Below are 27,990 nucleotides of genomic sequence, written 5' to 3'. Positions count from 1 at the left end.
AGACCTAACCGACGGACTTAGCATCTCACCGCAATCAAAGAATGCATTTATCGGTGTGCTAACTCTAGCAGGATTGAATTTTCTTGGAAATTGCTGGCACTTGGCCATTCATCGATCGCTGGTCGTTCGTTGTATACAGGCTTTGCTGGGATGCTGTCAGAGTTATTACCATTATCCATTAGATGTGGCACCGCTGAATATTGCAGCTTCACTTGAGAGATTTTGTTGTTGATCCAGGTACTGATCCGGAATCTGCGCCATCCCTTATTGTCTGGGCATAATTGCGTGGCCCTCGATTGTGGTTGGCCATGGGACAGAAGGCAGCTGTGGACAGGAGAGATTTAACACCCCACAAACGAGATATTTGTGTCACAGCGTCCTGTGACGATTATTGCGTCCGACAAAAGGGTGTCATTTGTTGTGGTCGTTGCAGGTTTGTGTGATAAGAATTGGTCGTTGCTGCATCCTGCTATCGATGAACCCATCAATGACTGGTTTTACCTGCTATAAAGCAATTTTTGTCACTCATTGCATCTCCCAGCCAGGATTCCGCTGATTGCTGTTCAAGTTGAATGCAAACATTCATATTACCAAAATAACTCAGCCAAGCCAAAAATAAACAACAAACTCTATTTTAAAATCAAATCAGCAATGCTCATGACGTGGAATGATTGAGGAATTTGTGAGTTTTAACGAGTCAAGATTTTACAGTCTCTCAGCAACAACGAAGTCTCTCATCCATAACCTCCAAATATCTCCTCACTGTAAGAAAATTCCATGACCAGTGATATCTCAAATTGTCCAGTTAGCGGGTGGTCGCCTTTTGAAAATGGCCCTAGGATAGGCCCTCAACTATCTGTGAAAACAATCCTATGTCTCCTCATTGTGGTGGACATTGTACCCTGCGTTTGACAGAGGCATTTCAAGTTCCGACCCGCTTGGTCATTGGAGCTAATTTCGTAGCATGTGATGGCAATTTCCACAACAGTGTCGTTTATTAGTTCCTGATAAAGGTTCCATTGTTGATTGGATTGGTTTGATCATTTTGCCACAAAGTTCAAAGCAGTTTGAATTATGTGTCCTGTCCTTTTGGTGAGAACGAATCATTGGAATTGCTTTAAAACTGAATTTTCGGAGTGAGCGCCTTTCTGGTCCTTGAAACCCCAGATTGATTTCTGTGGAGACCGTTGTAATAATATGATATCCCAAAAGCGCTTTGAGCAGGGAAACCTGGAAAAGCACTATATAGGAACTCAATATTATAGGTGTTCGACTCCTCATCTGAACATAGTAAGTCAATACAACAGAGCTTATCTTCACAGGTCCATCATCCCTGCTTGATCACGACACCTACCGAAGATGTCAATTTACACCGCTTTTGTGGATGTAAATTATGCATTGGGATACCTGGCTCAGTAATAGCCCAGTATCATCAAGTATTGGCGGGAATATCGATAATTGGCGGGAATGTCAGAAGTTATCAAAGAATCAATAGCTGAATGAATCAAAGAGGTCAATATTACATACATTCCTGTGATAGCTAAGCTATTATTTATTAATGGCCAGGAGTAATACATCGTGTCATATCAATCGTGATAACAGGCAGGGTTGTGAACTCTGCATCGACAGGTGGCTGGTCTCATCAATGAAGCAGTCGGGGACGGGTTCAGTGGAAGACTTGGGGGGTGATAGTTGACATGACATATAAACTTGACTGCAGTTAATCCACACTGAAATAATAGATTCGTGTGTACAGTCAGTTGGCCGCGGCCCCATTTCCGCGTAATTCTCTCTGCGCTATGACGTCACTGCATATCATTACGAGCTCATTATCGCGTACATTTAGGCGTGAAAAATATGAAGTCGGAAATCGATCCTAAACTTGCCAAAATCTTTCTGAATGACATGTAAACGGAACATATTATTCTAGATGAAACATTAATTAGTAGTTTCATTAAGAAAAAAGTGTAAAAAGTCCTGAGGTTTGCTGTTTACGTGACTTTGAACAGCGGTCGTCGCCCGAAAATTTGCAATTTTTTCACGTAATTTTGTTGAATAAATGCACCTAACTCATCAAAAACATCGCGCGTGCTCAGAAGTAATGACTGATATTTATTGTTATATGTATCTTTGACTGAATAACACGATAGTAAAAATGATTATTTCTGCCGCACGGCTAGAAAATACGTTTAAGTTGCCTCTGATTTTTGTCAGAAAATGTTGCAGCCGGATTTAGGTTCCGACCACACCCGAAGTTGAGCCGAAGAGGCCCGAACACTAGGATCGCCACCATCGCTACAAAACGTGTTCTAGAATACTGATTATGAAAACTTGTCCAATAGCCCATCCTGCCGTCCCATCCCTCCTTTCATGAGACCACCATTGCCCAAATTTAATGACAAAATGATGCAAAGAAGAAACTTAACATTAAAGATAACTAATCCTCTCTTCTGCATCTTGAAACTCTTTAACAGTGAAACGCTAACATTGAAACAAGAACACCAATAACAACAGACAGTCAATTGTTGAAGGGTGTAAAACACAATGCCAAATTCAAATTCTTGCAAGTGGTGCTGTTGAACTTTTCAAGTGGAAGGAATCAAACTTATTTTCATTCGTGACGTTATTTGCTAATGATTGTTTACACCATTCAACAGCTTGACATGTTCATCAAACCCGATTGACTGGAGAAGTGAAAGTATTAGCTGAAAGATAAAGCAGATTTTTCCTGAATGACAACAGCCTGGATGTACAATTACAACAGTCAAATTGATGACAAACTTCAAGTTAAACCAATCACAATCTTGCAGGAAGATGTCCTGTAATAGGTTAAGTTTACACCTTTAACACTGGCATTGGTCATGCTGCTCAAATTACATACTTTATCAGCTTTTTGGTATTATCTTTTACTGATACAGCAACTCTAAAAATGAGATGATGGCAAGTTCTGTGCGCGATGTCTGGCACAAAATAACTCTTGTGGGGGTACTGATGAGGCTATTCCCGGCTTTATAAGCATCATTGATGGCTTGGAAGCCTGTTCAGACCCAGGCCAGGGTCAGGGAAAATAAACTATCCATCCAAAGGTCGTCCAAAATTACCAGACAATGCCTATTATTGAGCCATGTCACCTAGTAGGCCCTGGTGTTTTGGACCGTGAAGATCCACATTGTAATGTGTATATGATTTCTTTTCCTGAACTATGGCAGCCTTTTACAGGCAAATCTGGCAAAAAAAGTGCCTAAACATAGGCAACTAAAATTACCAAACAAACAAAAGATATATCATTATGAGAAAGTTTATTTTCACAGAGGATATACAGAGAAATTTCTGAAGAATCAGCCGGATTGCCCAACAGTAGTAGTAGACATCTCAGTCACCTGGATCTTTTCGGAAGTGAAGCATCATGGCTCATGCTTTACTGTTTGAGCACATCCACACAAATCGATAGTATTCCTGGTCAATATCAATGACGATATGGTGGAACACATGACATACCTCCAGTCTCATAACATAACAATAACATAACACTCACTCAGTCACTGTCGCTCTGACATTTCTGACGACTATTCTACCAGTAGCTTTATCAAAAGGCTCAAAATCATCTGGTCATTTGGCCACAAGTTGTAGAAATTATAGTCAGACCAAGCATATTCATCAACAGAACTCAAACAGGCTACCATCATGCCATTCTCACTTTTAACCACAATTTTTTTGAGACACGCTGTGCATTAAAATATTTTTACAATATCGCGTCGTGCACGCAATTGCCGCGAAAAACGGCTTGATTAACATCACGTGATCCAAAACGTCATAAATATTAATGAGATTTCTTCGAAAAATCACCAAATTAAGTGCCAAAAAAGAAATATTTAGGAAACCGGGTGCTCAAATGTTTTAAAAGATATGAATTCATTTAGGATTGGTCAACCACTTCGCAAAAAATCAATTTACCAAATATCGCCGCAAAGCTGGAAAATATCTTTGAGTGAGGTATGTTCAGCGAAGATTGCGAAAATATCATATTTCGAAAAATTGATCAAACTCGGTTGATTTTGCTTGGAATTTGATGAAATAAACACCAATTTTTTCTTTCAATAACTAACAATTTCGCCATCTTTGATCAATCGCTCTCCCCGAACAGTCGTGCATGCTACAGAGGTTTTAGTCTCTGCCACAAATATGGCGCGAATTAGTATCAAATTTTTACCGATAGGTGACAGTAGCAGCGCAACGCAGAGAGAAACGCTCTTTTGGCGCTGCGAACGGGGGCGCGGCCAACTGACTGTGTATGGCTCTTGATGATCTTTAAAATGAGTGCATCCTTCCACCTGAAGTAGGATGGACTTTATCAATATCCTGCCAGGAATCACTCTCTCTATGTTTCCTGTCATGGTTGCTCAATAGTTGCTCATCTCTCGAGGATGAGGGGAGTTCTGCAGTGGTGAGATCCAGGATGATCTTACCAGGGACACATCAAACAAACGTCCTGACACCCGGAAGGTCGATGAGTTGGATTTCAATCCTTCTGCCCTGGTATTCTTCAACCCATGACTTTGATCTACGGTACTTGAGGTGGATTTCAATCCTTCTGCCGTGGTATTCTCGAACCCATGACTTTGATCTACGGTACTTGCCCACCTCAGATCACACTACCTCACCACTCTGATAGGGCTGCTGCACCTTTGCCAGTCTAGACTGTGTACATCATCCCATCAGCACACTAAATGATTACCAGAGATCCCAACTGCTGGCCCTGGGTATAAAACGGCTAATTTTCCAGCAATCATTACTCGATTTGATGAGCTAAAGATGTCTTTATTCATATTTCATGATCATTAATGGCCAAGCTTATCAATACCGAGAATCCAAACAGCTTGAGGCGAAAAAATTAATTTGGAATATGCTTAAGGGTGGTCTGAATCTTATTTTCACAGCCCTAGCTGCTCAGGTCAGGTTGGTGTATGGCCATTTACAGACATCGCAGCAGCCAAAGTCTGTTCCATCTACAGCAGCGCGATATTCTGTGTGAAATTCTAGAGATTTCATTTCCGCTAAGTTTGTGAATAGGTGGCTCAACCAATGATGATACGAGAGTCTAAGAGTCGAGGCAAGACGTCTTTAATCGGTCGAAAATGTCATTGAAGCCCTTCGTGACGTTTGATAAGAGGTAAGGGTTGAATTGAATCCCTTCAAAGCCAGTTTATTTCCTGTTGTTGCATGGCGGCAGCAGACGTTACAGAGCTACAGAGTTTGTGATACGACCCGGGTAGTTTGTTTCCTCGTGCTTCGTTTTACATACGATAATCTTAACCAGAACGGCGATGCCGAGATGCTTCCCGTTGCCATGGTGATTGGTGTCTGCCGTCTCTGGTCCACAACGCTATTTAAAATCATCATTAGTTTAGCGTGGAGCAAACCGACGTTCTCGTCAATGACTCCTGTCAGTCATGGCAGCATACAGCGTTTCTCTGATGTTTCGTAATTGACAATTAGAGCTTTGACGTGGCCTTGTAGCGTTGTTTGTTCGGCTTGAGATGAAAAATTATGGTGGTGTCCAATGAAATATTTCACACCATCTTCAAAGGTCAGTATAGTCTTAGGGATTAATAAAGTTCGAGCTATGTCAGAGGCAAAGTAGAAGAAGTTTGAACATCGAAGGAATCAGAAAGCACTTTTCGTGAACACTGGCGGCAGCATTAGATTTATCGATAAAATTGAGGCTGGTTTGAGATGCAGTCTTTCCCACTAACTGTACTACAGTACATATCTAAATGTACAACAGTACATATCTGACTGTACAACAGTACATATCTAACTGTACAACAGTACATATCTAAATGTACAACAGTACATATCTGACTGTACAACAGTACATATCTAACTGTACAACAGTACATATCTGACTGTACAACAGTACATATCTAACTGTACAACAGTACATATCTAACTGTACAACAGGACATATCTAACTGTACAACAGGACATATCTAACTGTACAACAGGACATATCTAACTGTACAACAGGACATATCTAACTGTACAACAGGACATATCTAACTGTACAACAGGACATATCTAACTGTACAACAGGACATATCTAACTGTACAACAGGACATATCTAACTGTACAACAGGACATATCTAACTGTACAACAGGACATATCTAACTGTACAACAGTATCTATCAGTTGGAAAGGTTCTGATTGACTCCATTTGTGGACCAGATTGCTTATCTGTGCCATTCAATTCCGTTTGACATTTTCATTCAATTAATTTTTGATTAGAAATCAAGTTGTTGGGAAAATGTGTGGTTTTATTTCATTCTGACATTCAGAAATAGGTTGCAGTAAAAACGCAATTCCATTTTTGATTTCATTGTTAAATCATGTGTTTGATTAGAAAAAACAAACTTGATTTTGCTTGATGACTGAATTTATTGATGAGATCTATAATTTACTTGTTTTATGTAGGCCAAGGATTTTTTGGCCTGGTACAGTCAGAGCTTTTGCATTGTAATTCTGGTTCCAAATATCGGTATGATGGATCAGTTCCATTGAGTACTCATTGGAATCAATTTATTATTATAATCAAATTGTAAATTATTTTGGTTGATAAATGAGCAGGGGCTCTTTTGTTCTCTAAGTTATGTACAAAGTATCACAATGGAAGGGTGCTGACAAGTCTGTCATCACTTTCATGATAGTTGGCCTTCATATTGTCTGTTTTATCAGTTCTCCACATCTATGAATACTCTCAGGATCTATCTTCATCAGTCCAACTATCCCTCGAGGAAAAACAACATTCAAGTAGGCCTATTCATAATATATTGAAGATTCTCGTCTCCAGCGTGGATCTAGCTTGGCACCCCTCCCCCTCATTTTGCAAATGTTCATATTTTAAAAATTGAAATGATTGTGAATTTGAGGAAATTAATGTAAGACCACTGGGGCCCTGTTTTCTGAAACACCCTGTCTTTCTCATTCTCGTTGGTCCAGCCCTCTGTCTGTAGCCCCTGGTGTGGCCAGCAAACATTTTACACATTGCTTTATTGTGTTTACTTTCAAATCCTAGACAGACTATCATCAAAAACCACACACATAAAATGGTTTAAGAGTTAACATGTGTTAGTTTGGCTGTGTAGTCTACGATATTTAGGTCTTCAGTCACTTAACACAATTTCGTCTCATCAAAATTGTATTTTTGATGATGGGGAAAAAACATTGGAGGCAGACAATTCATCCTGTACTATAAGTAGTATCAAGTAGAGATTAATCTATAATGGTACTTGCTTGATGGAGCTTTCATTCCGTACCAATTGACGATACTGGTATGCAGATCTATTGATGGGATTTAATACATCCTTCATATCAGTGAAAAATCAAAAGCAGTTCCTGTGACGTGAGTGGTGGATTTATTCCTGGCGGCCGTGCTACACAGCAAGTACCACTCCTTTCAAAGATTGTATAGAATCGATTTCAAGGTCAAGTTGTTGTTAAGAGGTCATCATATTTGACATTTCCTGCTTGTCCCCCAATGAAGGTCAAGTGGCCAGTGAATTGCCTTGATTGTAGAGTCAACAGGTTGTAATATTTGTCATTTTTCTTGAATTGGCAAATAACGTGCGATTTGGGAAGTTACAGTGCAAGCTCAGTTAAAAGGGTCTCAGTCAAGCCGCCAGACAGGCGGGTTGCCGCAAGTGTAATCTTGCATGAAGTTTCTGTCTGATGGTTCTTAAATATTACTCCCGTATCAGTAAACAGATATTTTCTATGCATTATTTATGGCATACAAACCAGGTAAACAGAAAATTAACAAGCAAAATGTTGCAGAGTTTTTTCACAACTATTTTAATAGTGCTGTTTACTTCCTTTCCAATTCATTTGCATGCTGCAGTTTCCTTTTGGTGCCAATTATAGCTAGGGTTTCATCTATCTTACTGAGACTGTTATCCCAGGGGATGGGGGCAACTGTGAAAAACTGAGGCACACTATTTTAGGTATCCACATGAGCACTCGGGGTATCAAGGCAAGGAGCTGATCATTCAGCTCAACACAGCACCGAACTTTGAAGGCCGAAGCTTGGACAAGACTGGGGTTCGAACCCTTTGGCCCTTGGATTCAGAGTTGGACACTTCTGTGCCACACTCCACACAAGATGTCAAATAGCCCCACGCTGCCCGGCACTGGAGTTAAGAGCCTTGCTCAAGACCTCACTCAAAGTCTCTTGACTCCTAGCCGCTTGCTTCAAGTGTACAGGTGCCGGCTCGTCGCTATCAGCCTCCTATCTCTTATTTCCCGGCAAATATTTCCCCCTCACCATGACAACCAGAGATAGATACATTCTTTTTTATCGCCATGGCATCCAGGAACTGACGGTTTTACATGCCGGCGGAGATATGTGAGAGATAGACCTGTATAAGAGATTTATATTCTTTTTGGCTGGCAGTTTCGATAGTTTCATAGTAGACAAAATGTATCAGTAACATATCAGTGGGCCTTTGGTGATTCCTAAATGCCTCCGTTATCATTTCTGATAGTTCACTTGAGCCGGTGTTGAGGTTGGCCTTGGGGGCCCAGAGTTTATGAATGAAATAGCAGCAACATACAAACCTAAGTGAAGTGTATCCCACTGCCAGGACAAGTCCTAAAAATCACTCTGAAATTTCAGGAGTTGCATATTTTGACGTCGCCATGGCAATTGCAGAATTGGTTTGTCGTGAAATTATCACGATACCAATGTATTTCCTGCACATTGACGTTGACCCACACATTATTGGAAATGCATGCTTCTATAAATTACTGATGAGAAACCAACTTTATCCGTGGTCTTCGTCATCGATCGTAGGCGGTGACATTAGATGAGGAGTGCATTTTTCATGCAGCGATGTAATTGACGAGTGAGGGTTATTTATAGGATGTTTCCTCACATTCATAAGGGCAAGAAAGCGATCAGTGTGGTAGGGTGGGTGAGTGGGTTTCTGAGAAAAACAGATTTTAATAATCGATTGTGCAGTACAGGTATTGAACAAATGGAGGGGAATGTGGCCAGGCTTAGCTGGGGGGTTCAAGACAATTCTTGGTTCTCAATACAGGAATGGGACCTTTTATTATCCATATATCATTTACAGCTCAACCACTGTGCTACGCAGTTACGACCAATGGATTTCAGCTCATGACAAATCAAGTCTTGCGTGACGTCACAATGGTCAACATAACGGTCAAGTGTGGAGAGGGTTAACAGCATTTTCAGTTCCCACAGCTTCAACATGGGCAGTTCTTTTAGTAGGCCTACTAATGCGTAGAATTAGTCATTCATGTTATTTTCTCTATTAAATATCATCAGCATTGAGTAGGTTGTTGGAATATTGAATCCCGGTAGGCCCACCCTCTCAATGCTTCATTCAGTGCAAACACACAATGGTACATGTAGTAAAACCAGCCTCCCCAAGGGTACAAACATTGTATTTCTTATCAAACGTCCTTGGCAACAGACAAATAAAAGCCGTTGCCTTAGAAACACAATAATAATCAAGAATTATATTAATGGCTACTTTGTGGATGGCGGATACGAGAGTGTGATCTCATTTGATTGATCTAGTAGGTCTTGTTGTGGGTGGTGGTGACATCACCGGAGATGCTCGATGTATCAAAGCCACCTGTTGATATCTGGTGCTTGAGGTTTCATGCTGCATCTTGTAATTGCTTGCTGATATATCGGGCAGAGGTGGCGCAGTGCAGTGACAGAGCATCATGGGTTTGTGTGTCCTGACTGCGGTCTAAGGGCTCGTGCTCTCAGTCCACCGGTCAAATCATGTCTGGTTCCAACCCCAAAGAGGTCTGACTCCAGACACTAATTCTCCACCATTGTCCATCCACGGGATTGCCTGTGTGCGTGCTATGCCTATGGATTTCTTCCTGTGATCAGAATCTTTTTCTGGAGAACTGTATTGTACTCAACTTTAAAAAGTGGCCTTCTTTCATTAATTCTCCATGATTGTGGTGAGAGATTGATCAAAGCCCGGTGCCTGTCAAGGGTTGCTGTGTCATACAACTGTTAAATGATGGATTCCTAATTCCAACTGTTGATATTAACTGCTAGAAATAATCGATTGCTGCACCTTAATTTTAACTCTTTAGCAATAAAATATAGAACTACTTTGAGGACTTTGCATCCCAGCAAATATCCCTGCAGCATTGGGACAGACAAGAAAAACACACCAACAATTGACTTTCTTTCTTCAGACCTCAACCGACAAGGAAGAGAAGTTGTTGTAAGGTGATCTACTAATCAAAGATAACGGTCTAATAATCACCAAAAAAGACCATAGAAACCTTTGGTGTGATTGGCTAGAGATTGCCTTTGCTTTGCTTCGAAGAGGAGCCTGTTTTATTTGGCTAGAAGATGTCAGCCAAACTGAAGTACTCTGGATGATCAGATTCTCGCAGGCAGGCCTTTCAACTTACATTGTACCAAACATGCCTGCCCTGGGTTACCAAGGAAAGAACTAGGTTTTCTTAGAAATTGTTGGAAAAGAATGCATTCTTGGATGCATTCCTGAGGAACTCTAGCTGTTGAGGAAGACTACATTCAATTGACCTGAAAAGGGAACTTGATCTGTGATGTTTTTCATTATTTATCATCATATTTATGTTTGTTTGGTCTTTTGTCTTTGCAGGTCCAGCTACAGTCAGAATGGTGTCAAACAATGGGCCACCGATGCCGATGCCAATGCAGGTTCCTCCGGGTCACATGGTACAACAAATTGTGGACGAAAATGGCATCTTGACGCATGTAATATTATCACAACAGCCTCCGGGGCCGGGCATGGGGCCCAGCCAGCCTATGACTGTAGGTTACTATGTAAGTATTTGGGCGATTGAAATGTTGTGAGGCAGTTTTCAGCAGTAGTCTGCAGAATATTGTAGTCTGTTCTTGAATGGTGAAGGAGTGGTGCTACATGGCTTGGCACCAGTTGGGTCTATTGTGGCCCCTTATCTTCAGTTTGGTTGAGGAGTCTGTGGAGGCCTTCGTTTCATCTGCTTGAATGGGGTATTTGGTTTTCCCTGGAATAGACACCAGGTACAAGGAATTCGGTGACTTCTTGGCTGCATCTTGCCCAGGGAGATAGTCCATCGCAAGCGAAGCATTGGTGATCCTTTCAAGAATCGAAATCACTTTGGATGCCTTCAGGCCCCCATCTCGTGGATAATCTACATATTTGTGATGTAGGAAAATAACTTTTGGTATGGATTTCAGTCTAATGTAAAGTCTAGGAAAGCGTACACAGAATCTTCTAGCAGTGGCATTGTCATACACTTGCTCACAATGGACTTGTCTGGTGAACTCAGCCCCAGACTGAACGATAACATCTTATTCCGGTTAGGCGTTTTTTTCCTGCTGTTTGCTGCATCGCCTTTCTCGAGCCATTATAAAGTCGGTAATGGTTCATTCAAAAAGTTCTGACCCAAATAAGCTGTATTTTTCCATCAGCCTAAAAGACAAATTTCAAAGGAATGTGTTTAATTGGAGAGTGTAATTTGTCTCAGACTTATGATTTTCAACTTGACCAATCTGGGGCTCAATTACATGTAAGCATGACTCTGGTCCTAGTGATAGAAGACCAGGGTTCAGCTTCTGCAAGCAGGGCAATGTATAGGAGTCACTGAGGAATAGGCATAATGAGGAATAACTGGTAGCTGAAGTCCGGATTCTACCAAATATAAAATTTTCTAATGGAGAAAGATGTTTGTCCAACCATTTCCCTAAACATGTTAGGAGTGAATACCCCAGGTGCCAGACATATCCATCTGAAAACAGGGCTTTTCCATTCAAATGCAGCCACAGATTCCATAATCATTTTAAATACGCAGCATCTACCATATTCTGGCTCCAGCTCCGTTCGAACTTTTTCAAAGTTCTTTGTTAGAATATCCAGATGCATTTTGGTTGCGCTGAATCGTAATTTTTAATCTCGTACGTGATTCAGACCATGTCATTTTTTCAACTCTGACTGGTTTTGAAAAAAGTTTTGAGACATTTTCCTGTCCAACATGAGAGTAATATCCGGAGTGCTATTGTTGTCAGTCTTGAGAAAGCAGAAGACGGGTTTTGTTTGTGTGAACTAGGCTCTACATGTATTTTTACGAGTGCTGTAGTGATGGAATTGCTGTAAGAAGCTTCTGAAAAAACCCAGAGGCGCCCTGGCAAAGACAGTTAATTGGGCCCCAGTCCCCATGTGTTGGTAGCCTGCTACAAAGCCGGCTTAATTCCCTGGCTTAAAATGTTGACTGACTGCCACACGGAAGCTGATCTCATTTTACATTTAGTGAAAATGGAGAGAAAAAATGTGGAAAAGTGGAAGTGACTGGAGTCATCGAAGTTAATTGTCTGAGGCACTCATCCCCTTGAGTTCTAATTTAATCGGAAATGCAATCCAAACAAATCTATTCGGACAATTGGCGCATATTTCATCTGGTAGACAATCAGTAGCCAAGCCTGCCATCATCACTTCTGATATTGACATAATATTTGGTGACAGTGCAAACATTTGCATCTGGAAGAATCAGAGAAACATTTTTTTGCCAGATGTACGTTTCATCTCCTGAACAACCTCACACTATCGGAGCTCACCCAGTGAGTCACCATGTTGATATTGACATGGTATTTGAAGACTGAGTGGCGACAATGCTACTGTCAAATAAGAGTCTGCTGCATCCTTGGCTGCATGTGCTGCATTCTCTTCTCCAAAGAATCGGAGAAAGTAAACTTGGCAGGATGCCAGTGACTTACTGACAAAAGAATTCAGTCCATTTCCGACAAAAAATCAAATATGAATAAAAAAGATTCTTCTGCGATGTTGTTGTCATGAATGAACTCTGTTCAGTGGCCTAGTTTCAGAATATCCGAGAGTGTTTATCATCTCTATGTTTTCATGAGCTCAGCTGTGTCAGGTACTCCATATTGTTATAGCTCCTTCCAGAAGAAGGTGTTTCGTTCAACATCATCTCACTTGCCAAGCTGCTTCCCCGCACATTCCCCTTCAAAAGCTGTTATCAAATTATAAAGCGATTCCACGTGGTGGTTCATGTTGACGCCTGCTTAATTTGCCATACCTAACCTAATTTAGAAATACATGTAGGTCAGTGACCGAATTGATCCCTAAATAAAACGGGCACTCTGTAGGCCAAATATGTTCAGAAAAGACTGTAGCTGTGTTCCTGATTTGCCTAAGGTGCTTTTAGGCCTGGAAACAATGCAAGTATCAGCTAGGTAAGACTATTTGTCAGTGACAATCTTGGGGCAAACCGAATTGGATCGGTTCAGATGGGTCTGACAAGTAAATCTGTACAGATTTCCTTTGGTCCGAAAAGTAAAAAGCCCCCCCCCCCCCCCCAAGTCGAAGTGTTGAAGTGATCAGAGAGCTTGATAATTCAAGAAGCAGCTCCTCCTACACTATGTAGACTGTGTTTTTTGATCAGGAAGGAAGGTGCTGCTTGGCTGTGTTTAGCATTAGAAGGCAAACCATTGTGCCCTCCCTCGCTATAACTCAGTCAGTGGAACTCGTTCATTTGGTTGATTGGTATTTTTGGAGCTAATCTTGGTTGTGCCGTTATCCAGTGTTCATTTGACACGTCACTACATTCATTCAGAATGGTACATCAATGGGAATAGTGTAACAGATAAACTCCAGATGGCAGCACCAGCTTGTTGATGTGTATTTCCAAGAAGAAGATGAGTTGCTTTATGTTTGTTGTTGTTGTGGTTTGACAGCAGGATAAAAAATCAATGATATGAGTGCTGTAATATGCATCCTCGAGTACGACACTTCACCTGCGATTCTGCGCCCATTCCACAACCGTTGATATGAATGAAACTGGTCTGAACCTGTTTCATCAACCTCCCAAGTGGGTGTCAACAGGTGTTAGTGGGGATGAGCTGGCATACTCGGTATAGCTGTATGGAAAAGGTGGTTAAGTACCATATTTTCCATTTCATCAGATGCATGGATCCAATAAGACATTGATCTATAAATGAGAGAGTTCACTGATGATTTGACTGCCGATTCTCCTGTAAACTGTTAAACTTATCATGTTTTCCTTGTCTCTTTTCCAGGGTGGACCAAACAGCCCTCCACAGCAAGTGTACCCAACATACGGACCACAGTACTCTGCGCATTACCCAAACCAGTACCCACCTCAGCCCCACCAACCACACCATGGTGCGCCGCCCCACATGCACCATGTGGCACCGCCACACATGCATAGCACGCCACCGCCTCATCAGTGTAATAACCACAGTCATGCGCACCCACATATACACCCAACACAAGGTAAGTGCCAGGGACTAACCCGTTTACGTTTGGGGGTATTTGAAAAGCTTCAGAAATGTGAAAATGTGACCCCCTCTACCAAAACTAGGCGCTTGTCGCATCTGAACTTGACAGGTTGATACGGACTTGTTGTTCATTTCCCTATTGTAGACCTTTTGTGAAATGTGACCAAATCAGTTTGTAATAGATTTCACAAAAGGTCTACAATAGGGAAATGAACAACAAGTCCGTATCAACCTGTCAAGTTCAGATGCGACAAGCGCCTAGTTTTGGTAGAGCGAGTCACAAATAACCAAAATTTACCAGAATCAGAATGCAATCCGTGATACTTCTTGAAAGTGCTGATTGAGGACTTTCCACCAGATTATCATGTAAATAGCTGATTGTTTTCTTTCAAAGAGTTAAGGTTAAGAGTACAACTCCCCCCCTTTCCCAAAGTGATGATATCTGACATGCTAACACCATTCAATGTGTGTGGTGATTGGGAGACTCATGTCCCTCACCCAGAATTCCCGTGATTGAATCAATCAGTTTACTGGTAAACCAGATTTTCTCTGATTTACTCAATTTACGGACAATTTGAATGTGAAGTGGCGGCCAGACACTCGGTCTGTGTTGTATTGGGTTTGGCGTCTCTGCTGACGTCGAATCAAAAGGAACTTTTTCTGTTAATTTGAAATTTGGAAAAATGGGATTTGAATTCAGATTTTGTGTGGATGGTGGTTTCATGCATTACTGGAAATGAGACACTATTCTGTTGGAAAAAGTTGTTTTTGATGCAATCTTGATAACAAATGTGGCAAAGTTTTGTCACGAGCGTTACAAAGTTACGGAATTTGTCACCAGGTGGTGTCCTGACTGATATAGCAAAAGGTCTTCCTTCCTATTAACCATTTCTGATTAATAGGACTGAAACTCTCTCGGTCTGCGGAGGGTTAATTGGCTAATTAGGTGTGTGGGTCGGGTCGTTAGCTGCCGTTCTTATATAAATAGCTCGGACAGATTCATTATCGTTCGAAGCACAATAGGTTAGTCCAATAACACAAGTGACAACTTGTGGATGTGGTCATTATGGATTTTATGATTCGATATGTGGTAACTTGAGACCAACAAGTTGTGATATCGAGGATTTCAGGTACGAGAAACGGATATGGTTGATATGATTGGATGTCATAAGAGGTTTTTATCGCCTCTTGTTCGAAGAATTCTTATTTCAAGAAAAAATTTGTTACAGATTTCAAGGGATACATGACTGAACACAGAATATTTCAAAATCAGAAAAATGTTTCGCGATTTTGATTTAAATGTTGGAGTATGTAGTGTTGACATGTGAATCTCTACGCTGTCATTGCTGATGGGTCACTTTGTGAATAACCCAGTCAAAGGAAGTATCCTTGCCCCAATGAGTTAACTAACCACCTGTGTTCCTGTCAACATTGCGTTATTTGGATAATCAATACTCCACATCACTTCAGTATAGGAGCATGCTTCATCACAAAGGATGGGCAGACTTCAATTTCCTTTGAAAATTCAACACAATTCCACCACGAAATGATACAGTGACTGAAATTTTTTAATTTATTTGTCATGTCAGCATCATTGCACATGTACAATGACGACGTTTTCATCAATTTATCACTTAAGTACCGTAACTGTCGCTGCAGGTGCATAAAGGAAACAAGAAGAATTCAATTTTTTAAGGGCGATGTTGTGTCAGTTCTAATTTTGATGAACATGATACAGGTGGTTGGCTTGAATGCATGGTTTTTCCAGGGGCAGTTTGGTAATATGCTCTTTATGACAGCATGAGGTAATTATCATGAAAAGTAGCTTCGAAATCACAGCGTAACTTACAAGTTTTAAGGCCGATATCAACCCTGATATGTTCTGCTGATTCGAAGCCTGCTGGTTGTGATATGGGGGTTTCAATACATGGCAATCAGTTAAGAAGATCAAACATGTTTTGCATGGTTGATATGGGCCTATTGGTACACATGACCTACTGATATCATTGAATTACGTGTAACAGCTGTGGTTAAATTATTGATGTTTTCACCACTGAAAGTCATGATGTCATCAGTTTATGGGCAGGTCATGATGTGTCAAAGTTTCCGGCTTGACTTTGCTTAGGCCTGGTAGTGCGAGTCCTGAGTCTGGCATATGTGATCGTCTACCTGCATATCTGACCAATATCATTTGTTGACAACTAGATTCTATATTCGTAATGGCTAGTAAGTATACATATAACGTACATTGTGACCATTGAAGTGAGTCATATTGTGTTATTTTGCCCTTTCATTTTACCACCTCAAGCAGGCCGAGGCCTACCTGTTTTCCCGGCCATGTTGATATACAGTGTAGGCCTACATACTTTATTGACCTTTATCAGTTAATGGATTTCTGGTATTGTCCTTCTATGCCTTTGAGAAGTTGACTTGATATGGCATGCTTGAGACATGGGAATGATTGAAGTAATCATCGACCAAGGTTGGAAAGAACTGTCGGCGTATGAATCAGGAAAAAAGCATCCTGTTTCGAAGAAGTTTGTTTGGGCGCTGACCAGTCGTGTTCACCTGGAACAAAGGGTCACAGTGTCTTATGCAATGTCTAAAGTTTACTTTCTAGACTTTCTGATGTGTTCTGAGTGTGCGCTTTAGTCTTGTTGGGGCCCTGATTCAATCGTCTTGGTCGAAAGTGGGAAAAGCCTTGAGCATTTTAACTTTGATATTCGTCAGATACTATTCTTCCTTGTTGCGAAACCTGATATCTAAGCTGTAGTTAAATTTCATTGATTTCATTGGCTAGCCTGCTGAATTGGATCTCAATCCATTGAATGTGGTTCAGTGTTTGGTATATGTGACCCGTCGCAGCAAAACCAGGCGCATGTCGCACAGAAGATGAGCCAAAGTGACACCAGGAGATAATGGAAGAAATTGATGTGCTCATATTTCACAAAAGGCAGACAATAGAGAAATAAACAAACAGTCCGTCTCAACCTGCCAAGCTCAGAGCGACATGCGCCTGGTTTTGCTGTGACGGGTCACATATGTCTGCAGCGTGAAACCTAATTGAATTTGACGATGTTTGGAGTAAAATGAAACTGACACGCCTGTTAAAAGTATCTCGCCTCTGGCTAGGGATGGTCAATGTGGATTACATTTCAACTATACTCAGCATCTGAACTATAATCTGATATTTTCCCTGAAGACCTGAAAATATTTGCTGAGTGCGGGCTTTTCAATAGTGCCTCCTCCCCATTAGTGAAAAACACCAAATTATTGTATTATTTGACTGGACACTTGCTTGGCAATGATGTAAGCTTATTCAGTTACTTTTGTGAAATTTCATCTAAACCAGAGTTATCAATACATTGGTAAACATCAAATATACACTCAATTGCACGTGCAGCTTGTCATGAAACAGATCAATTCGATCTCCACTGGGTATAGCCCCAGGTTAATCAAGCTCGCCAGCGCTTTCCCTTAACTCGCGCAAGCAAATGCAGCGAGCTTAACATAAAATAAATATGATCTCGGCTTGGTGTCTCTGGTTAAGTGGGCGTAGTTTTAGCGAAGTGTAAATATATCTGTTATGATTTTTGCCCGAGGCCTCAAACGAAGTCCATTGTCTGTGCATAGATCATGGAGATAGGCTTCTATCAGCAACAGATTATGTTATTGTCATCCTTAGCTCACTGTGCTCAGATATGTTTGACGCTGGTAGCCGAATCACTTTGATTTAGGATATATTTCTGAATTTTCTAATATTTCCCAAACCCTATTGTTAGTGAGGAGCTTTGAGAGGAATTGACGAAAAGTGTGCAGTTGATATGCAGATTACTTATCTGGTGCGATTCTGTCACACAGTTTAGGATGTTTTTCTGAATTCTGTAAATCGATTACGAGTTCTGAGTCACAGGACTTGCAGATCGGGATTATTGTTGTGGTGATTTCTTGATCAAGAATAACATACTGCTATTGATCAACTTCCTTGCACTGTCATCAAGTTTTCGAAATTTTTTGGCGAAGGGAGTCGCTTGCTTACCAATAAGGTAGACTTCGATTGCGAAACTCACAGCAGGGGTTCGAGATTTGGAATATATAATATTTGATTCAAAATGGAGGTCGAGTGGGATCAGATTGGTGATGTGGCATGTATGACTGTCACAATCGGTGAGAATTGAGATTTGTTTGTTTCATGTTGTGACGTACGTCAAACAGTCTGGGGGGGGGGGTGGTGTAACTGATTTGATGGCTTTGGCATTCCATTGGTACCAGCATTGTCAGATATCATCACTGTTCTTATATGAGAAGCCATGATTATTCTCACGCCCCGACCCCTTGTAGAACAACAGCCCCTCTAACTTTCTCCCCTATCATACCAGCAGCATATTGACTTAGGAAACCAAATATTTCATTAAACTCTCGCCTGCAGTTATGCGTATAAACAAATTAATAAATCATGCTAATTAACAATTGATTATTCATTAAGAGTTTGAAGTGTGTAAAGAGATCTTTGTCTCGTTATTGCATTAAATATGCAACCATTTCATAATTTTCGTTTGTATAAAACGGTTACATTGGATTTGCAGGCAATTTAAAAGATTCATTAAAAATTCATTAGGCATTTTAACCCTCTCAGTGCTGGAGTATTATAAAGCACAATGATTTTCTACATCTATATGTGCTTTCCGACTGAATGGGGAGTGCTGCTGGTCTCGTTTTGTATTGTGATGGGTATTATATTGTAACATTACTTTGTTCTCTTTGCAGGTCCTCCCCCATCACACCACAATCATTCATCTCACATGGATGATCGAGCAATCCAGCAGAAAGCCAAACTCCAGGACAAGCTACGGAAACGACATAAAGAGGGTTACTACAATGCTCAAAATGTCTCGCCGAGAAAAAATAAAGGCAAAAGTAAGCGTAGTAAGCAAAGTACCGGTTAAGAACATCTCGGTGTTGTATAAAAGTTGTTCTCCAAAGGTCAAGTCAAATGTTTGTTTGGTAAAATGTGATTTTCTGTGAACTAAAGCTCGGTCGTAAACATCTTCAGACCATTAGTCTGGCTTCACCCTTCTGGACATGAAGTCCAGGGAAAACGAAGTATCTGTCGTATATCGTTTGAGCGCTGAAACATTATCGGCAGCGTTGTTGATTGTTCTGCTCTCACTGTTGCCATATAAACCTTTGTTTCAACTGGTAATCGATCTCTTGAGTGTGCTTCAAAACAATTATTATTCATTATGTATGATCTACTGATTGTTACTGACGATTTTTGTTTTGAGTGAATAAGCAAAAACAAAGTTAGTGCTTTAAAGTGGTTTGGTTATGGTACTTGTGTGAAAATATGACAATGTCTTCTTAAAGGGGTAATATGGATAGCTCGTGTCAAAATATGACACTGTCTTCTTAAAGGGGTAATATGGATAGCTCGTGTCAAAATATGACAATGTCTTCTTAAAGGGGTAATATGGATAACTCGTGTCAAAATATGATAATGACTTCTTAAAGGGGTAATATGGATAGCTCGTGTCAAAATATGACAATGTCTTCTTAAAGGGGTAATATGGATAGCTCGTGTCAAAATATGACAATGTCTTCTTAAAGGGGTAATATGGATAGCTCGTGTCAAAATATGACAATGTCTTCTTAAAGGGGTAATATAGATAGGAGCTTGGGGGTCAGATTAGTAGTCTTCAGGTGACTGGTATGCAGAGTTAGGGCCTTGATTGTTATTTGGCGCTGATGATGATATTTCTCATACAAGCGTGGATAGTTTCTGTGTACTGTATTAAAGAGACCCCTATCGGTGACTTCATTTAAGATATGCTAAATTTTTCCTGTTCTTTCTTCAGTGAATGGTGATATAAGGAAAAATGAAGTACACAGTAGTTCATCGAGTGGAGATGGCCAGGAAATAGAGGAGGAACAGAGGCTAATACAAGAAATTTTATCAAAAATGCAGCTTCCAAAGGTATGAAAATCTTTTTCGTATTTGCACCAAGGTGTGGAATAAACTTGAGGTGCGAATCCAAGGGAGGTTACCAAACACACCCACCCCACCCCCATTTCATGAAAAATCCAGCTTGTATTGAGTCAAAAGATGAATTAGGTTGATGTCTGTGGTCAACAAGTAGGATCGATATATGTGAAAATCTAGCGTTGAAACGAAGAATCTTTGTCATTTCAGATCTCCAACGTGGAATCGAGAAGTGCCTTGATCGTGCTGATACCACCCGAGTGTAATAATCAGGACTTTAACATAGATCAGGCCGACTTCAAGTATGAACTACTCCTGTCTGACAAGGGAAAGGATGGGAAATATAAACTAGTCTACAGGTAGGTCAACTAGGTCTTGGCATTTCCACCATCCTGACACTCTTAATTCTGGTCAGTGTGCAGGATTTTGATGTTACCAGTCATATTTGGCTGCTCTACACTACATGACGTCAACTTTCTTTTTAATCTTTTTCCAGTGGTGATGCAACAGAAATCACGCTGCAAGACCTGAAACCAGCAACCGAGTACCACCTGAGGTGAGTCTTCTGTATCAACTCTGAGTGGGGTTGGTGACTTGCCATATCATCTCTCGTCAAATCCGTATCAAGGTTTTAAAGGCAAAGGGCTTCTTGCGATGCAGTACGGTCCTCTTAGATGGGGTGACCTCAGTGAAGATGCTGATCAAAGTTATTTGTAGAAATCTAACCAGCCAATCTCATACTCAGAGATGGTGTGACCTTCGTAAAGAGATGGTGCTGATCAATGTTATTGTTAGTTGAAGACTCTTTAGGAAGAGCATCACCAAATCTAATGCTGATATCCAACCAGAACCTTCCCCCCTTCTGAGGAACCTAATGTTTTGAAAGCTGAGTGTCAAAAACTTTTCATATTTGTATATTTTGACCCTCCTCTTATGATTTCAGGGTGAGTGCTCTGCTGGATGATATCAAGGGGGACACCACAGAGTCAGTCAGTTTTAAAACAAAGGCTTGTGAACCAGATGCTCCCTCGCAACCGAAGCTCGCCAGTCGTACCAAGACAATGTTACAGTTAAAATGGAGTGTAAGTCTAGAATGCTTGAATTGTTCAGATGGAAAGGCTGCTAAATGCCATTCGGAAAACAACTGAGATAACTATGATAGAGTGGAGCTTACAGTACCCTGGAACTCTGCACAGTATTTTCAAGATCACTTTCCTTGCGACACAGGTACCCCTTGTTCTTGCGACTGATCGTATTTCAAAATTTCCATTCACTTTTCCAGGCGACATCAGACAACGGTTCAAAAATCGTCAGTTATGTTCTGGAGTATGACCAAGGACGGGGCGACGGGAGGGAGTCGAGTTTCACGGAGGTGTACAGTGGTTCACAAAAACAATACAAAATGACCAAGCTAAATGCCTCGACTGGTTATGTGTTCAGACTGGCATCAGTCAATTCTATCGGGAAAAGGTAAGAGGATCTGCGTCTTCTTTCAAGGGAGTTGTGGTCTATTGATTAAGGAGAGAGTATGAAAACCAATGCAGACGATCGCTTGTGACCTTTGGCAAGGCCTTTTGCTTTGTTTGCTGTGTCCTTTGAATGAGATGATAAAAACAGATATTCCTTGTACCTGTTGTCTTGGCAAGCAAAAGAGCCTGTCCAAGTGAGAATGATGAGCAGGCTGTGTTGACTTCTCCTCACCAAAGATGGACAATTTTGAAGGCCTTTGATTTTTAAAAAAGTTGAAAAAATCACTAGCTTGCACAAGAATTCTGCACGCAGAAGAAGACAGTCGACCCTCACAGAAAAAGTGGAACACAACTTCACACTTGTTTATGTATTGCATTTGTTTTCCAGCCCGTTCTGTGAGCAGATGTGTTACTTCACAAGCGGTAGCGCCCCCTCACAACCTGATCCGCCAATGCTGTCTGACCGATACGTCAAGGCATTGACCATCTCATGGATCCGACGACCAAATGACGAAACATTCACATTACAAATGGAAGACGAGGCCACTGTGAGTACTTAGTTCATCTTCTTTGCGTTTGCTAGAATCTGAAGTCATTCCTGCTATCAAGTCTGTCTGATCGTCATGACAGGTACAGGCTCTTCTCTGGATGAACTGATTCGTTTGACCAGGGTTGACCAGAAAGAAATTCGTTAGATCTGTCTGAAGCTCCAATTTTCTTGTCATAATGGAATTGTTGATGAGTTCATTCACTGATTCTCGCATTCTCCGTTACAGGGTCACGGTTTCATGTCTGTATACAACGGCCCAGACCTCTCTCACACAATCAAAAACCTTCGCAGAAACACTGAATATAAATACAGGGTAAGTAGCCTAATATGAATAGATTTTCATTGTGATTGTTCAAGAAATGAGGTGAAAACAGCTGTCTCAAGTGCAACTTAAAGGCCATATATCAAGGTTTTTTGCCATTTTCTGCTGTAAGACGATTTCAAAAGTGTACCTAACACTTTATACAATACAGAAAACCAAATGCAATTAGCTCCATCCATTTTGAAGATATAGCCAATTATGTGTTTGACAACTTGATTACCTAATCAGGCTAGCAACTGGCTTGTTAGAGCCAGGCGGCGGGTTCAGCAAAAGTTGTGACTTTATGATTTGTGTTTTGCAGTTATGTGCTAACAATGAAGAGGGCAACAGCCGATGGAGCGACACAGTGTGTTACCGGACAAAACCAGACCGTCCTGGCGCGCCGGGGAAACTACAGGTCAAAGGGAAAGTGCATTCAGCAAGCTTCAAGGTGATCTGGGGTGAGTTGCTTTTGTCCCTTTCTATTCTCCCAAAGTTGTTGTGTCCTCATCTGCACAATATTCCAATCTCTGATGTCTGATGTTGCTCGTTGTTGAGGAAGATTTAGATTGGGTCACAAAGTATGGATGATGTTATTTTGCAACATGCATATGATTGTTGTGGATAATATTGCCATTGACTCATTATCATTGTCTATCATTACAGATGCCCCCAAGGATTCTGGTGGGACAGAAATCACAAAATATGTGCTGGAGTTGGACGAAGGAAGGGGTGAGTTTACCAACAGAGACTGTGATATTAGTGGTCCAGGCAAATCATGCTTGTGAGCCTGTTGAGTATAATCCAGAGTGATTCCAAGATTGTTTTTCTTCCAAGGTCTTTCCTTCTTCAAAATGAAATAATAGTCAGATACTTTTACAATTCACAGAAGAGACGATCTCCTTTTCTACTTCTTTTGCATTGAGATGCAGACAAGACAGTCAGTCGATTTTCGGTGACAAAGTCACCTGAGATGATCTCTAAGTCTAATGATTCACACTTTATCTTTTGTGACCACCAAAGGAGAAGGTATAACTCGATGTTCCCTCACAGCCCTTCCCTCTGTGTCCCCATGCCCAATTTCTAGATCTTACCTCTGTACTGTGGCCAGTTTTTGTAAACTTCCCTATCTCCCTCAAGAAATGTGGTCAAAATTTGTATCGTGACCTCCTGAAGAATTTAAAACTGATACTTTTTCTGAACCGTGTCTTACGTTGTATAACAGCCCTAATCTATGCTACATCTGAACTGCTTCAGTAACAGTGTTCCCCTTACTAGTCCCAATGCTTGCATTTTGAACAAAGTTTGACAGTTAATTCAGCTGCAGAGAAGGCTGAAAAAGCTCAGTTTGTTAAGTGTAATACCCTTCGAGGGTATAAAAAGCCTAAGGCTACCTATTTTTGACCATCTTTGTTTGGAATTGACTTTGAAATATTGCGAAGTTTAAGAGTGTTTCTTCATTGATTAACGAATGGTTTTGTCTGTCTTTCCAGGGTTTGATATTGTGTATGAAGGTGCTGAGAGGGAATTTATATGTGATCGCTTAAAACCAGGACACACGTACCGGCTACGTGTATCTTGTGTTAGTGCAGGGGGCCACAGTGATGTAAGTAAAGTTAATCACTAAAACCTTGTTAAATCTTGTCCAAACTGGCCATTACTTGACTGAAGGGCTCTACTAGTATGGATAGTACAAAGTCCAATCAAAAGTGCCAAGCATTTTGGGTCAAGTCGGTGTATTACAATAAAAAAAGACCACCTGTATTGATTAAATCTGAAATTTTGTGGTATCGATCTTTTAAACGATATCTTACTCTTCTTTTTCAGAATTCTGACTCCTGTAGCGTAACCACACTTGCCATGGCGCCCGGTCCTTGTCAGTCTCCAAAGCTGCAGGGGAAACCCAAGGCAACTTCGTTACATTTGAGGTGGTGTAAGTATCGGTCTTCTGCGTAATGTTTCAAGTCTGTAGGCTGAACTACAAGCGAATGCAAATGGAGACATTAGCACAAGACCGTGGACGACCTATCCTCCAGATGGAGCAAAGGGTCGAAGTCAAGGACTACAAAACCAGGCCTATGCCCCAAGAAAATGATCCTGGGTGATTTCTCTTTGTGTGCTCTTGATCTCGAGAGAATTCAGCAGCCTTGGTTGAGAGTGTTGGTGTGGAACAACGCAGTGATTTTACAGATAAGTTTACCGTTCAGAATGGTTTCAAGTCTGATCATTTCTACATGTGCATTCTCTGCTGTTTTCAGTGTATCCTGATACAGATGGGGGTGCGGGCATCTGTGAGTACGAGGTGCGCATGACACTACCCGACAACACGTCACGAGAAGTCTATAAAGGCCGGGACCTGGACTGTGTTGTAGCAGGCCTTTCACCTGGTCGACCATATTTATTCCACGTTAGAGCTTTCAACAAAGCTGGGGTAAGATTTTCATTATCAGACCAGATATATTCTAATGATGTGACCATTCTTTGGAAAGCTCTTGATCAGTACTTCTTGATGGTACTAGTATTAACCTTGAGATTAGCATAAAAAGATGCGTTATTTCATTCAAAGTTAACATCGGTGTGTTTTACTTCAGGCTGGTACCTGGTCTGATGCTTTAGAAGTTGTAAGTGGTGCTGGTGTGCCCGACCCACCCAAGGCCCCTGTGGCCCACTGTCGCTCCTCACACTGTGCAATAATCAACTGGGAAGAGCCCGTCAACAATGGTGCTACTATTACGGATTACAAGTTAGAATGGCAACAGAAGGCTGAGGCTGACTATATGCAGGTAAGTCTACTTCGCAATCTGTTTGTTCTCGTCCTAGCTTTCAGGGGCAGTTTCCCCCAATCATGATTAGACCTCAGGAGACCTTTGACAGGTTTTGGCCCTGTCAGTTTCCACGAATGGTAGCTAACTTTCCGTGTCATTCCATTTCAGCTTTACTTTGGTGCGGCATTGAATCATGAAGTTCGAGGACTTCAACCAGCTACTACTTATAACTTCAGGGTGCAGGTAAGATTCTTGTCCTCAATATTTCGGGCTCTGAAGCATATACTTCTGGTGGGATTTCTTTAAAGTGTGGTCTTCACTGACTTGAGTTTGAGAGAACTTTTAGGAATCGGCATTGTAAGATCAGAACTAAAAACCTTAAGATATTTGTCCACCATTGTTAACGTATTGCTTATTTCATTGCAGGCCATCAACAGTGCGGGTCCGGGACCATTCAGTGCTATATCCAGCTGCATCACACCACCTTCCAGCCCGGGGCCAGTGGTCTCATTTCGTGGCATACCGACAGCGACCTCTATCAAGCTGACATGGAAGGAGCCCCACGACAACGGTAGTGAGATCATCTCGTACAACATTGACCTCGGCGATCGACACTTGTCCGTCGGCAATGAGCTGGAGTACACAATCTTAGATCTAGTCCCTGAAACAACATATAAGTAAGTTAGAAATATCTTCTTTGATTATTTTGGCTGACGTTATTTTGATATCAATTGTACTAGTAAGAAAGGTCTATTGCAACCCCTCGGGTTTCTGATAAAGAGGGTGTTATATTCAACACATTTAAGCAGTAATCCATACTTGATATTTTCAATTCAAACTCTAAATCAACAGATTTCATTTGAAATGGATTCCTATTTTAAGAAAAATATGATGTGATTGTGATTCAATTTGTTCCTCCAGAATCCGCATCCAAGCCGTGAATGGCATTGGTGTCGGCTCATTCAGTGCTCCCATGAAGATCACAACGCGAGCATTACCTCCACCACCACCCCGGCTGGAGTGTCTCAGTTGCGGGCCAAACACCCTCAAGTTGAAGTGGGGAGACGGGAAGAATCCAGATCTTATACAGTACTGCCTCGAGATGATGAGAGACAATGGAAGGTTGGTCATTTTTTTTTGGAAAGATCTTCGTCACACATCTCTGTTGATTTTCAAATTCTCAAAATTTGATAAGAAATAAGCATTTTAGAAGCATTTTTGTTCAAGTTAGTGCTAATCAAAAGAAGCATTTTCACAGGAAAACATCTCTCTTTGTTTCCCTTCCAGCTTTTACAATGTGTACGAAGGCACTAGTCATAATCAGGAAAACATCTCTCTTTGTTTCCCTTCCAGCTTTTACAATGTGTACCAAGGCACTAGTCATAATCAGGAAAACATCTCTCTTTGTTTCCCTTCCAGCTTTTACAATGTGTACCAAGGCACTAGTCATAATCACAAAGTGAGTAAACTGAACGAACTGACAGAATACAGTTTCCGGATCTGTGCAAGTAACGAAGCGGGACAGGGTGACCGGTCAGAGGAATACGCATTCAGGACGACCAAAGCGCCACCACCTGCCATCAGACGTGAGTCACATTTCTTAGACATTTTCCCAACCTCCCTGATAGCACGGAGGTCTGTGGCAAAGTTGGTTTAGATCACTGGGCTGATAAATAGGAGGTCGTTGGTTCAACTCTTTGAAGGATCAAAGCTGTTTTGCTCCAATATCACTGAGCCAGAGAACCTAACCATAATACAGTAACACATTGCTTTGTCTCTCGAATAAGACATAAAAACTGAGGTATCTAAGTGAAATGGACACTTTTCTTTGGCCAAAGACGGAGTCGACAGGCAGTTAACCTAATTGGTGACCAGTCAGGTTCTGGCAGTGTGATACTCTTGAGTATGATTCATCTGGCAATAGTGTATGCAGAAAAACTAGAAGCACCTGATGGCCCTGCTCATTTGAGGACTTGGGCTCTTCTTGAAAGAGCATTGTGTGACTAAGTAGATGGTAGCATCGGGAAGTACTTCTTTAAGGGCTCTCCAGTGAATGGTGCATGCCTTTGAAACAGAGACGGTGTACCTTCCTCAAGTACTCTAGCTCTATCACCTCGATACAAACTTGTATTACATATATTCGTGCCTTGTATTACAGCCCCAAAAATCAGTGACATAACGACCGAGTCATGTGTGATCGAATGGAGTCCGTGTCGACCGATGGGTCACGACTCGATATTGTACATCGTACAGATGCAGAATAGTCGAGAGTCAGAATACAAACAGGTCAGTTGCTTTCTAAGCCCTGTAAAAAAAGTCTGTAGCTTATTGCATATCAACTAGCTCTGAGGAAAGTTTGACTTGTTGACAATGCTAGCATGGATCTGAGTTGAAGTTCTCATCTTGCAGGTGAATTTACTCTTGAAACAAGTCTGCTGGTCGAGATGGACATGTTAGGTTTTGCCAGACTTCAATCCGAAATGAAAGCGTGTTTTGACTGTTTTTGGAGTTGACATGATAGTATGAAATATTAGTTTTGTGTTTATTCTTTGAATCTTGCTATGAAATCTTGTGTTTTCCAACTGTTA

At 41.2% G+C, this 27,990-nt stretch overlaps 1 protein-coding gene across 3 annotated transcripts in view; it reads left to right on the top strand.

The window, feature by feature from the left end:
- The window catches only part of LOC135495063 (fibronectin type-III domain-containing protein 3a-like), a 50,468-nt gene that overhangs the window by 12,719 nt on the left and 9,759 nt on the right, over positions 1 to 27,990 (top strand). For all 3 annotated transcript variants that reach the window (XM_064783477.1, XM_064783476.1, XM_064783478.1), the window contains 21 exons: positions 10,679 to 10,863; positions 14,116 to 14,332; positions 19,105 to 19,254; positions 20,193 to 20,311; positions 20,528 to 20,676; positions 20,814 to 20,873; positions 21,261 to 21,399; positions 21,600 to 21,787; positions 22,175 to 22,334; positions 22,563 to 22,649; positions 22,960 to 23,098; positions 23,304 to 23,369; positions 24,131 to 24,243; positions 24,465 to 24,570; positions 24,896 to 25,068; positions 25,229 to 25,420; positions 25,571 to 25,645; positions 25,829 to 26,079; positions 26,324 to 26,524; positions 26,822 to 26,988; positions 27,561 to 27,688. In XM_064783477.1, the coding sequence (XP_064639547.1) occupies positions 10,679 to 10,863; positions 14,116 to 14,332; positions 19,105 to 19,254; positions 20,193 to 20,311; positions 20,528 to 20,676; positions 20,814 to 20,873; positions 21,261 to 21,399; positions 21,600 to 21,787; positions 22,175 to 22,334; positions 22,563 to 22,649; positions 22,960 to 23,098; positions 23,304 to 23,369; positions 24,131 to 24,243; positions 24,465 to 24,570; positions 24,896 to 25,068; positions 25,229 to 25,420; positions 25,571 to 25,645; positions 25,829 to 26,079; positions 26,324 to 26,524; positions 26,822 to 26,988; positions 27,561 to 27,688 (3,065 nt within the window). The remainder of the gene's footprint in view (positions 1 to 10,678; positions 10,864 to 14,115; positions 14,333 to 19,104; positions 19,255 to 20,192; positions 20,312 to 20,527; positions 20,677 to 20,813; positions 20,874 to 21,260; positions 21,400 to 21,599; positions 21,788 to 22,174; positions 22,335 to 22,562; positions 22,650 to 22,959; positions 23,099 to 23,303; positions 23,370 to 24,130; positions 24,244 to 24,464; positions 24,571 to 24,895; positions 25,069 to 25,228; positions 25,421 to 25,570; positions 25,646 to 25,828; positions 26,080 to 26,323; positions 26,525 to 26,821; positions 26,989 to 27,560; positions 27,689 to 27,990) is intronic.

The sequence above is a fragment of the Lineus longissimus genome, chromosome 10 (assembly GCF_910592395.1).
Source record: "Lineus longissimus chromosome 10, tnLinLong1.2, whole genome shotgun sequence".
Taxonomy (NCBI): domain Eukaryota; kingdom Metazoa; phylum Nemertea; class Pilidiophora; order Heteronemertea; family Lineidae; genus Lineus; species Lineus longissimus.
This window is presented reverse-complemented; position numbering and strand designations above follow the sequence as displayed.